This window comes from Schistocerca serialis, chromosome 5 (assembly GCF_023864345.2).
Source record: "Schistocerca serialis cubense isolate TAMUIC-IGC-003099 chromosome 5, iqSchSeri2.2, whole genome shotgun sequence".
NCBI lineage: Eukaryota > Metazoa > Arthropoda > Insecta > Orthoptera > Acrididae > Schistocerca > Schistocerca serialis.
The window spans coordinates 131,127,039-131,140,800 of NC_064642.1; the positions used below are offsets into that span (position 1 = coordinate 131,127,039).

A 13,762-nucleotide genomic window follows, 5' to 3' on the forward strand; every position below is an offset into this window, starting at 1 on the left:
GGAAGATCTGCTGGGACAAGTTCTGGTCGCTGTACTAGAAATTGAAGAGATGCCAGGTGAGATGGAGAGTGCATACCAGAACATACTGTGTAAGTGCAATGTCTGTGAGAACGTTGGTGGTCACCATATAAAGTTGCTGTTGTAATGTGGTGGTACTGTGCTGTACATATAGTAAGCTGGGTAATTTTTGTTTTGGATGAATGTAAATGTGTAATATTAAATGTTAGTACAAACAAATGTACTTAAGCGATATACCGAGCGAGGTGGTGTAGTGGTTAGACACTGGACTCGCATTCGGGAGGACGACGGTTCAATCCTGCGTCCGGCCATTCTGATTTAGGTTTTCCGTGATTTCCCTAAATCACTCCAGGCAAATGCCGGGATGGTTCCTCTGAAAGGGCACGGCTGACTTCCTTCCCCATCCTTCCCTAATCCGATGAGACCGATGACCACGCTGTCCGGTCTCCTTCCCCAAAACAACCAACCAACTTAAGTGATAAATCAGTGTTTCATTATGTTTACTTTTTAATTGTTACCTAACAACTGTACTGCATCATGTCTAATTCAACTCCTTAAGCAGAAGTGGATGAGTTAAACAACTGAGCTTAAACTGACACAAAACAGAAACAGCACATTTCTGGACATGAGTTCCTACTCAAAGTATTACATACTCACTCCCCTCTACAAATCTTAGAAGTTTGTAGTGGGAATTTCTGAAACACCGTATACAAACGGCACACAGTAGATGAGAAATTATGTAAAGAAGATTGTTCTTAATGACAATAAAAGTTTTCCTTTACAATTGTTCGGACAATTTAAAATCAATAAATGAGAAGAATTCACTAATAACACAACACAGAAATGCAATACAATAAATATGTTTTTGCTATATGATATTACACTGAAAATAGGTTGAAAATTATGTGGCGGAATGCCAAAGAGTAAATTAATCAGTTTGCTCAGAAATTTTATTTGGTTTCCACTGATATAAAAAGGATAGCAGTGTAACATACACAGAACACCAAAATTTCCATGTATGTACATAATGTAATATAACGGTTTCTTTAGCCAGAAAGTTTTATGCTATTATTTACCACTTTATTGTTTCAATCCATCTGTAGACTGCTTCATGTTAACAACAACAAAAAACAAAAAAAGGTGCTTTTAAATATTCAGATCTATGAAACAAGAGCACTTAAATTTTTAAATATATAACAGAAACATATGAACATTATTTTACGTGACTAGATACGCAATTGTTATGAATGGAAAAAGATAGGCAATAAAACAAATTCTGGTAAGCAGTTACTGGTAAGACTGATAAATATTGTCAGCAATATACTTCATCAGAAGTAAGCGCATTAACTTTGTGCTTCATTAATTATCTCCTTTGCAATGTCAGAATACAGAACAATATGTAAAACAACTTTAATCTATCATAAAGCTTGCAGATACAATACAACAAAGACAGATGATGAAGAATATTTGCTACACAAACTAACATCAATTAGCACCATTTTAGCTGTACACACATATATATCTTGCCATGATGATTGGTAAGGAAGCATGAATCTGTTTCCAACAAACAGATTTAATTTGGACCCTCCATGCCTGCAGCTAGATTTATATCTTCTTTAAAAGTTCTCCTCTAAAGTATTTTATGGTTAGCACAGAAAATTCTAATCAGAGAATCCTTATGAAGTTTTGCACGTATGAGGCATCTGCTCCAATTTCCAACTCCACTCACGGAAATCACTTTATTACTTACAGACAATTGAAACTACAAGTTTACAGTAGAAAATCATTTTTATACAAATATATTAGTACATTTTTTTCAATGTACCACAGTGTTTTACACAAGCTACCTTTAGTTCTTTCAATACCGATGCTTACTGAAATCTTACACGATATCCTTTGTTTCATATAAATTCACTGATTATTACAGATGAATATCTTAAAAATAATTTGAGCATGGTTACATCACTTTGGAAGCAACATACCTATTTTAAGCTTGCCAAAATGAAAACCAATATTAATTATAAAAGACAGCTACAATATTTTGAAAAGTTTTGGATCACAGAAATGGGTTTTCACCAGGCAGAATATATAACATGTTTTCTATACAAAGCTTTATATAGGATGTGACATAATAATTAGAATATAAAAATAAACCAAGCAGTCAATGATTTGCACTCAATGGACAAGAGCTTTTTTTTAGAATCTAATGCTAACATCTTTTTGACACATATAGATGCACTTTTATACAAATTGTCACATGATCATTAAAAATATGTGCATTTGTGTTTACATTTACACTGAATAGCTTTAGTTCATGTCTTTACACATGGTTTCAATAAAAATTATATACTTTTAATTAGAACAGTACATAAATCTATAACCATGTGCCTTTATGTAGCATACCTCATGGAAAACATTCACAAAAAATCATTTTCACAAAAAATAATGCAGATATTTTGTATTGCCAATGTATCACACTGTTACATTGCCTTACACAAAACAGTTCCAGTTAGAAGAAATGGTGCTTTGCAGACAGAAAAATCTGCATGAAAGTCTTTTTTTCAAGCATATTTGTCACTTTTGTTTGATCATGCACATCTGGAAGCATCAAATATAAAATGTGCATAAAGTCTTATACTTCACATCCAAGAAATTCAGCTAGAAGATTTGACTTCAAATAAAGATTTAGGAGCATGGCACTAAATTGTGAGTCACCACTCCAGTAACTATAGATTAACATTTATTCTCCACATACAGAGAGTTCTAGCATGAAAAGTATTCTGTCCCTAACCCACAGTTCTGGGACAAATGTGTACTACCTGCCTATTTTTGTCATATTGATGCATAGCTGGTGATCTCTAATATCCCCCCAGCCACCATTACCCTTTCGTAGTTTCTGCTTCTTGTTGCCATTCGTAACTGTCAGAGTCAGATGTGTAGGATACAGATGTTTTGCTGCAAATTTCAGGACATGTTGCACCTTTGAAATTACTGCAGTAGATTCACAGTTGGCTTTCTTGTGATGGACACCACTGTAATTAAAGAGCAGTGTTCACAGAATGTGTTGCATAGTTAAATCTTCATTAGTTAAATATAGAAATAAAGTTAGTTTGATGTTATTTTATCAATTTGGTTGCTACTGTTCCCTATGTCATGTTTTGATTTTTAGACTACGAACATAATACTGCTTGCTGCAGTCTCTCATAGTCCAGCTGATCACAAAGAAAATGATACCTAAAATGAGTTAAAGAATAGCACAATTCATTAAAAAAGTAATGGTGGTGATTATTCATTCACACTAGAGCTCCATTAGGCTCACATGTTTCCCAAACGTTCCTCCTCTAGTCTTTCTGTAATGTGCACACAAAAAATTAACATTAATACACTCACCATTAGTGATAAATCTGACTGTCTTGCAGTTCAGTGAACTACAGAGCTGGGAGTATTATGGTTATGCACCCTCATGTAACACTAAAAATTCCTATATGTGTCATCAAGAAGGTAAGAAAAATTATGCAACAATTGCATTTGATGTCTCTCACATTTGACTCAGTTATAAGAAGACATGTGCCTTTTATATAATCTTAATACATTTGGCTGATGTGTGTATCAACAAATATGTGCTAAATACTGATGACCCACTGTTCAGTTTCATTATCCGTATGAAATACACCCTGTGGCCCAAAGTCTCTAGACAGCCCAATGAATGTCCTCTATGTGACTTCATGCTATGCATCTGAAAATATAAAAATGCATTTAAAATGAAGCAACAGAGGTACTAAGCGCACCTGTACAGGTCTAGAAGTTAAAGCATTCTATCAGATATTTCACAGACATCCCTAGATACACTGTTAGCCATACTACTGTGAAATGGAAAAAGCAAAGCAGCTTTAAACATAATCACTATTCTTGTAGACCTATGAAACTGACTGACTAGAGACATCAAACTTTAAGATGCACTGTGTAAGCCAGTCAGTAGACATCTTCATGAATTACAGCAGAGGATTTGTGTTTCAGCTCAGGGGTAGAGATCAGTGACACAACAATCCAATGGGAGATGTCACAGCTTGGTTTTTATGCTTTTATTGCTGTCATAAAGCAGAAACTAAATATGCTATCTACATCCATACACTGCAAACCATCGTGAGGTGCATGGCAGAGAGTACATCCCATTGTACCTGTTATTAGGCTTTCTTCCCTTTCCATTCATGAATGGAGCACAAAAATAATGATCGTTTGGATGCCTCTCTACATACAGTAATGATTCTAATCTTATCCACATGATCCCTATGTGAGCAATACATAAGGTGTGAGCAATACATAAGGTGATGAAGTATACTCCTAGAGTCATTATTTAATGATGGTTCTTGAAACTTTGTTAATAGACTTTTGCAGGATAGTTTACATCTATTTACTAATTCAGTTCCTTCAGTATCTCTGTGACAGTTTCCCATGGATCAGACAAACCTGTGACCATTTGTACTGCCCTTCTCTGTATATGTTCAAAATACCCTGTTAGTCCTATTTGGTATGGGATGTACACACTTGAGCAATATTCTAGAACTATTTGCATGAGTTATTTGTAAGCAATCTTCTTTGTAGACTATTTGCATTTCCCCAGTATTCTACCAATAAACTGAAGTCCATCACCCGCTTTACTCACAACTGAGCCTATGTGATCATTCTATTTCATATCCCTATGAAGTGTTACACCCAGGTATTTGTATGAGGTGGACAAGACCAACAAGGACTCATTGATATTATAGTCATAGGATATTATATTGTTTTGTTTTATGAAGTGCACAATTTTACATTTTTAACATTTAAAGCAAGTTCCCAATCTTTGCACCAGTTTGAAATCTTATCAAGATCTGACTGAATATTTATGCAGCCTATACAGACAGTATTTAATCATAGATAACTGCATCATCTGCAGAAAGTCTGAGGTTATTATTAATATTGTGTACAAGGTCATCTACATACAACATGAACAGCGAGGGTCCCAAAATACTTCCCTGGGGCACACCTGAAGTTACTCCTCTGTGATACATGGACCCCCATCAAGAATAACAAGCTGCGTCCTCCCTATCAAAAAGTCCTTAATAAAATTGCAAATTTTGCTCAATACTGCGTACGACCATACTTTTGACAATAAGTGTAAGTTTGATACTGAGTCAAATGCTTTTCACAAATCATGAAATACTGCATCTTCCTGTCTTGATACAAAGATTTAAGTATGTTAGGTGAGAAAAGTGCGAGTTGGGTCTCACATGACTGATGTTTCCAGAATCCATGTTGGCTGGCATGTCAGAGCTCATTTTGTTCAAGGTACCTCATTATGTTTGAGCTCAGAATATGTTCTAAGATTCTACAACAAATCAATGTCAATGATGTTGGACAGTAGTTTTGGGGATCACTTCTACTATCCTTCTTGTAGACGGATGTCACCTGTGCTCTTTTTTCAAGAACTGGGCACAGTTTTTTGTACAAGTTTCTTTACAGTGACTGTGTGCTACGGACAATCCCTCCCTTTACAAACTGTCCTACTGGGTATGTATCTATCCAGTGCATAGTCAACTATTCTTTTAAATCCAGGCAATAATTTCTCTGCATGTTCCTGCCCTGTGCTGAAAGTTTCAAATTCCTCATTGAGAAATGACACTACTGATTTTTTAAACTAGTTTACTGAGCAGATATAGCTTTCTGCTTGTATTAGTTGTTCTTTGTAATTTGGTATTCACTGTTGCCAGAGCCAAGGCATGGTCACTGATAGCAGTTTCGATGTAGACATCCTAAAGAGGTCATGTCTATTTGCTGCCATTAGATACAATATATTTCCATCATGAGTGGGGTTTATAACTATCTGTTCTTGGTAGTTTTCAGAGAAGGCATTTAGTAATGTTTCGCTGGATGTCTTATCACACGCACTGCTAACAAAACTGTAATTTTCCCAGTTAATAGCTGGATGATTAAAGTGTCCACCAATGATTACAGTATGATTGGGAAACTTACATACAAGTGAACTGAGGTTTTCTCTGAAGTTTTTGGTTGCATCAGGAGACGAGTCTGGTGGGTGATAGAAAGATCCAATTACTATTTTATGTCCACCCTGATACTGAGTCTTGCTCAAACAATCTCACATGCAGCGTCAGTTTATACCTCAGTGGATCTACATTTCTTGTCTACCCCAGAAGTCTCACTGTTATCAATTTCAGATTTCAACCAGCTTTGTGTACCTTGTATTATGTGAGCTTCACTGCTTTTTGGGAGTGCTTTGAACTCTGGCACTTTGTTATGAATGCTTTGGCAGTTAACCATTAAGATTTTAATACTCTCACCTGTGGAAGACATTTCTTTCAATCTTACACTGATACTTCTGGGTTTCCTACAGCTATCATTATCTGGATTGGATGGAGAGTCAGCTAATCTAAAAAAACCCTTGTGTGCACCCCACACGCAGTCAGCTGCCCAAGTAGCAGCCCCTGTTGTATAGTGCACACCTGACCCATTTAGGGGGACCCTACAGTTCTGGGCCCTATGCACAAATCCAGGAAGTTGCAGCCTATCTTGTCACAGAACCTTTGATATTCTCTGGCTCAGTCCTTCCACTCACTGTGTTAAAGTGATATGTTATCTGTGGTGTCACCGCCAGACACCACACTTGCTAGGTGGTAGCCTTTAAATCAGCCGCGGTCCGCTAGTATACGTCGGACCCGCGTGTCGCCACTGTCAGTGATTGCAGACCGAGTGCCGCCACACGGCAGGTCTAGAGAGACTTCCTAGCACTCGCCCAGTTGTACAGCCGACTTTGCTAGAGATGGTTCACTGACAAATTACGCTCTCATTTGCCGAGACGATAGTTAGCATAGCCTTCAGCTGCGTCATTTGCTGCGACCTAGCAAGGCGCCGTTATCATTTGCTATTTATCTTGTGATGCATGTACCGTCAGACCGATGTTCACCAATTATGGATTAAAGTTAAGTATTCCAGAAGCTATGTACTTTTCTTCCTACTATAAACTCCTATAACTGTTCCAGACCTCACGCCAGCCTGCGTGAGCTTTAACGCGTGCTTTTCGGCTACCCATCATAGTGGCTTGGCTGTCTTGCCAAGTCACAACATTATCCAATGTATACCTAACTGATGAATTGTGACTGTCACACTTGAAAGTATTTTTTGGTATACTCCAATTAAAATTACTCTGTGATGGACGTATTGCAACTGCAGGGGGCAGTGTTGCCATCATGGAACCAGCCATGCTTCACAAGACACTGTATGCAACCTTCAAAACAGTGACACAGTGAGTGCATGGCACTTGAGAAAGGACTGTGACTGGATGGTGGCTGGCCCCTACCATGTCAAGTACAAAGTAATTTTAATCAAAGTATAGTTAAGAATTTTAAAACTGCAAGCTATTTGGAAGTTTTTGTTACTGTTTGTTCATGTAAACTGGTACAGTTGGGCATCAGGCATCTTCAAGGTGGGACGACAATGACAGTACACAACATATTGTGATACGTGCTGGCTTGGCAGTTATTCCATACAGTGGCATCACAGAAGACATATTACGCATAATTATCTATCAAATTGGTGTGGGACTGTCATTTGCAGCTGTCTGATGAAGTTCCTGTAATGCCACACTGACTGTATATGCAGTGTTCCTTTACAGCTACTAATTGTGACAGGAGACATAATATAACTCTTGTCAGAGGAATTACTTTCTGTAATTTAACAGAAAGGTGAAAATATATCCAAGTTTACAGATTTTAGCAGGAGAGAGAGAGAGAGAGAGAGAGAGAGAGAGAGAGAGAGAGAGAGAGAGAGAGAGAGAGAGAGAGAGAGAGAGCATGCATCAGTCCTGCAGTCTTGGTGCTTTTTCCTCCAAGCTTTAGCTTCTGCAGGTGCTTAGCAACATTGAGAAGTTTCTTTCACATTTCTTGATCCTACAAAATTATTGTTGAATTGCCATTTCTTGGACTGGAACATGGAAGAACAACACAGTTCAATGTGTGACACTAATTCATGTCTAAACCTGTATATGCAGTCCACAGCTCTTGGTCTTTACTCACATCAATGTTTGAGTTTTGTCTTCACTATTTCATGAATGGTTAGCACATAAGTGACTTTAGATGTGGGTAACTGTAGCTCCTACAACAAGATGCGTAGTATTATTTGTCACTAATGGATTTCCTGACAACTACGGAAGAACAGTGGCTATCTTTAACACTTTGAGTTAGTTGAACTTTAAGGTCCTGTTATGTTAGATATATGTTGTATGTCATATCTCATGCATAAAAAATATAAATATATGGAGCAATTCAAAATGAATACAGAGGTTAAAAATAGCTATAACTATTTAAGACATAGTAATACATCCATTAGAAATACAGAGAATGTAAATGGAAGTTAAAAAATTAAGTGTTCCATCACTGACAAAATCTTCTCTGCACTATCAGGACAGAATGACGATTGCTATATTCTAATGCACAGAATATCTTCTGTAAATGATCTGACACAGTCACTTTCAACGACATGAAGTTTTTCACTTATGCATTACTGTGTGTGTGCTGGCCTTCAGTTCAGTACGATGGTATTTGGAGCTTTCTTTTACATTCTGTGTAATTCTTATCAATTTATTGCTAAATATGAAATATTTATAGCCATTTATAATCATTATATTCATTTTAAATTGTCTTGTGGGTGCAACAACGAAATTTTTATATAATGATATGAAAACTGATCTTACCATTCTCCAATGTGAAATACACGAGGCCCTTTCATAACCATTGCATACAACTTGTGTGCCATGCAGCCCTGTGAAATATGTTGCAAACTCCAGTCCCAGTTGTAGTCATCGTAGATGCAGAAAAACTCAGCACAACGTCGAATGTCATTCCAAGTTGTGCGGTTGAAAGCCATTCCCATATTATGTTTACTGCTCACCCATGGTGTCACCTCAGCCTATGAAAATCCCAAAACATTACAGTATATTTAAAAATACAAAGCATATATTTGTACTAACAAGTGGCAAACAAAAGGTAAGTGACTGGGTATGTTTTATATGTAATTGCTTTCAAGAGTGGAACTCAAAAAGTTGTTATGAGAAAAAGAACATATTGTGAAGGTGTCAAGAACACAGCAAGAGAGGAAGTGACACATCTAGACTGAGTAAGGAGGTAAGGAGATGGACAGTAGAAACCCAGTAGTACATAAAGAAAATTATTCTTTAGTTTGTTGAACTAGATATGGTGACTCCATCTCATTGCTGGATAATGTGCACAGGTGTGAATGGAAAAGGGGACAACTATATGTAGGTATAGTAATAACCCACTTCGGGCACAGACAAACGGCTGTTAAAATTGTGCAATTTGGAGTCAGAAAAATGTTACTTTCTAGAGGCATTAGATTCTGTAATTAACTATAAATTAATTTACTGCCATGTAATTATATTGTTTACCTGTGTTGGTAACTTTGTTTCTGTTGTGTTGTTCTCATTTCTTTCTGAGTCCATTCTTCACGAGAGGATGAGAGGGTGGGCAGAGGACGATTACTTAAATCCACACACTGTGGGTGGTGTGTCAGTAAACGATTTTGCAATGCAGTGTTTTTATTTTTCCTCAGGAAGAACTTTGTGAATAAAAAAAGGGAATGAAGATAGTGAAACCTGGTAATGGCAAATTGACAGTTAAAAGGGGGTCAGCAACTTTAATGTTGTCATTCAACAGGTTTGTTATCATCACCAGTTTTATGAGTTCTAAGAAGGTCTGGAATTTAACTCAGGACTTTGATATCCCATCTGGTAATCAGGAATACTAATCCACAACCTGACCTAATAATGCTGGTGATAGTTTCTTCCTTCACCTTTGTGCAAACTGAATACCTCCTGATTAAAAGTCATTACAGCAGCATGAGATAGCTACATAGCACACATAGCTCAGGATATTGTAGTATTAATATTGCAAAATTATTAATTTTGAAATTATTGTAATACATATCAGGATCTTCATGTAAATTGGTTAATAGGCAGCATCATTTTCTTTATCAACTTCTGTGAAATTGCCGACATATGGACATATGACTTTTGAAATTTAACAAGTGCCATTCACTGCTTAATTCGTAGTCTGAAGCACAACTATGAACATGATGCTGCCCACAGATGGCAACAAAATGCCAGGAGAAAGAATTCCTACTGTTCAACCACAGCCTCTTAGCCCGAAAGTTTTAATTAATGAAGATGCTGGCTGTGAAAGCCTACACATTATGATTAAACATTTAAAAGTTTTTGTGTGACCTTCTCTTGATTTGCTGTTATTATGGCACAGAAAAGTCAGCTCAGTATGACTCCAGTAATTCACAAAAAGGGGAAGAAAAATCCCAACTGATGTTATCAGTGTATAAATGCTAACAGTCTCTTGAATGCCTCTAGTAAATGCTATGTCACTTTTTGATGTATACTGCAGTCTATATGTAAAATGAGAGCAGTTAGATTCAGGAGGTAAAGTAGTTTATACCATATGTTTCCCTCATCCTTTAATCATGACACCTACACTTTTTTATCAGAAGCAAAACAGAATTTTTTTAAAGAATCACTTCATTTACTAAGCACTTAAATTCTTCATTTGTCTAGTCGTGATGTGTATAGTACATGTATAATTACATAACGAATTTTAAATTTGTCCCTCTAATTACTAAAATTTGTATTTATTTTTCCATACATATTCTTTTTTATTGTTTTAAAAATAAGGTTAGTGGTTCAGAATCAAAAATATTTTTAATTTTGATCTGGCTGTAGATCATAAAACACTTCTTTTCATGAGCTGCAGGTGAGACTGAAAACAGGCCAAACAGACCAGAGAAAATGGCAGTAATAGCTGAGAAATGTGCATGCAAACCACGCTTCTGGTAGTAAGTTGAAAAAGCAGTTCATCAAAACACACTTCAGTAGCTTATAAAAGACGCTCTTTTTATAAATACTATAAAAACAATATTGTAAATATGTTTAATTCCACACTACTGATGATTTTTTAAATCAATAAAACAAAATACATATGGTAAAATAAAAACACTTTTTGGCAGTAATATAGATGTATTTTTGCAGTCAATCATTTCTAGTCAGTTTACAATTAAGATGTTAAATTTACTAGAGCATTTTCACAGCCGTTTGAATATCTCATATTTTATTCTAGCCTTTTTAGCATTTCTAAGAAGTTGTGGTAGTTGCTAGTGGAAACTGAATTTTATGTCACCTACACTGGATCTTAGTATGATACAAAACATTTTTAGTAGACCTGTTGTTGAAACATATGTATATATTTTTGTTGTTTAAGTGTTACAGCATTCTGAAATTGTCATTATAATGGTTACAATAAGTTTATTTCTTTTTCAATTGCACAGTAACAAGGTTTAAACTACAACAAACTCAAAATTATATTACGAATACTGGAGCTATGTAATAATCACTTAACCACTTCTCTTATATTTGATGAAAGCAATAGCAGTAATATTGGAGCTTGAAAGCATGATTACAATCAGTGATATCCAGTTTAGCACAGCTATCTACTGCTGTCATTAGTATTATTTAAGCACAAAATTAAAGTCACCAAGATAGCAAATATAGTAGGCTTTAAGAGGCTTAATAGTTAAATTCAGATTCTTAGCAGAAGCACTTACTGCTTGCACATTTATTAGTATATAAATGCTAATTAACTATTAAGTAGTTATGCAATAAATGCTGATTATCTGTTAAATAGTTACACAAACCTAATAAATAATTACTAGTATGTTGTTGCCGGTAATAAGTCTGAGCCAGTGTGACTTGCCTCTGCTAAAGCACTTATCATATTGTAGGACCTGGGACGATACAACGAGACAGTCTTGGCAGTTACTGAGACTTATATGAATATGTGGTGTCTGTTTTTTCAGAATAGTGTCTGTTCTTTCGGACATGTCACTTTAGATCTACAACTGTAATATATATTTTGTAAATTGAAGGAGGAGGGGAAGAAGAAAGGAAAGGAAAGGAAAGGAAAGGGAAGGGAAGGGAAGGGAAGGGAAGGAGCTAATGATATCAGCTGCATAGGGACTCTGTGTGGAATCAGCAGTTGTAAGTTAAATTGTGTGCTGGACTGGGACTTGGACCTGATATCTCCTGCTTAGTAGGCAGGACGTACCTGAAAGAACAGACACCACACATTCTTATAATTAATTTGCTTTGATGGGAATGAATCCACTACCTTCAGTGCTGATGCACATTTATGTTTGATCTCCAGCGGGAATCTAAAACTAGTGAGCACGGAAGACATTGACGAGGACTGTAGATAGGTGGCATTAGGTGGGAATGTGAGTTGGACAGGGAGCATGCCAAGATAGTCTGTGCATTTGCGATAAACACTGTGTCTGGGTAGTGCAGTGTTTAATGCAACTGCCTTGTAAATGGTAGTTCCCAGGTTTGAGTCCCAGTCTGGCACATATATTCACTCATTGCTGCTGATTCTACACAAAGTCCTAATGCAGCTGACATTAGTTCCTTCCCTTTTCTTTGCTTTCTCCCCCTTCCCCCTCAGTTTACATAACAGTTACTATAGCTGGCTGATGAACCACTAAAATAAAAAGCTGCATGTCAGAAAGGAATACTATATGTTCCAGTCTGAGATGCAGAGGAGGAAGCTGTTGGCAGCTGTGCATAGAACATAATTGGGTGCTATTTGTATCTCATGGTTGGCACCAACAATAGCTTTGATATGTTTTTGAAGCCCAACATGAAAGAAAAGGCTTTATCTTCCTTCATGGAGTGGGAAGCACCGTCAAAATTTGCAGCATTTTTACAAAGTTTGAGTGTAGTTTCCTATGTACAGAAGTGGAATTTCTAAATGACAGCCTTCATTTACCACTTGTTCCTTGGCCTCAGTTTGTCAGTGTCCATTCATGTATCAGACAGCTGAACACGCTACCAAACATGTTATCCTTCACCAAGAAACAAGTGAACCACCCTGTTGCTGAACATGCTACCAAACATGATCTCCTTCATTTCAATGACAGCTTCACAGCCTATGCCACATGGATCCTTCTCACCAACATCAGCTTTTCTGAAGTGCACAGGTGAGAACATACCCCTCCTGGCCTCAACCTTCATTAGTCACTGCTCCCACCCATCCAGCCCCTTCCATGTTCCCATTCCAGCACTACACAGCCATCAACCCACCATCACATCCAGTCTTTTTATTTCTTTCCTTTTCCACTACCTTCTCCTCCACCACCCCCCTCCTCTCCACTCTCCTGCCCTCTGTCTAACTTGCAGCACTTCACTGTCTGCCACCACCACTATACTATTCCTCCCCCTCCCTGCCCCAGCCTCCTCCTTACCCCCACCCAGCCACCACTCCCATCATGCACTGCAGATAGAATATAACAACTCTAGTCAAGTCAGTGTACAAAGAAGATCCCTGACATTGTTGTGGGCTGCGCTCAGCAGCTTTGCATGCCTACCTCAACCGATCATGTAATGTGATTTTGTAAGTGTCTCTGTGGCAACACTTCATTGTTGTCACAGCTATATGAACAACTATATTTTTGCCTTTAGCCATTAGCACCACACAGCTGCAAGCGGGCAACAGCACTACTAACTGTCACGGGCCATCGTATGCCGACTCGACTACAGGTATCGTCACTGCTTATTCACTGTAACTTTTATGTAATTTAATGGATTCTGAGCTTTATCTGTATAAACTCTATACTAATGAACAGT

At 37.2% G+C, this 13,762-nt stretch overlaps 1 protein-coding gene across 2 annotated transcripts in view; it reads right to left on the reverse strand.

Annotated features, from left to right (window-relative positions):
* Positions 1 to 946: 946 nt before the first annotated feature.
* Positions 947 to 13,762, reverse strand: part of LOC126481799 (alpha-1,6-mannosyl-glycoprotein 2-beta-N-acetylglucosaminyltransferase) — a 444,750-nt gene continuing 431,934 nt past the window's right edge. For both annotated transcript variants that reach the window (XM_050105754.1, XM_050105753.1), the window contains 2 exons: positions 8,765 to 8,979; positions 947 to 3,050 (listed from right to left, as the gene is read on the reverse strand). In XM_050105754.1, the coding sequence (XP_049961711.1) occupies positions 2,834 to 3,050; positions 8,765 to 8,979 (432 nt within the window). In that variant the 3' untranslated portion in view covers positions 947 to 2,833. The remainder of the gene's footprint in view (positions 3,051 to 8,764; positions 8,980 to 13,762) is intronic.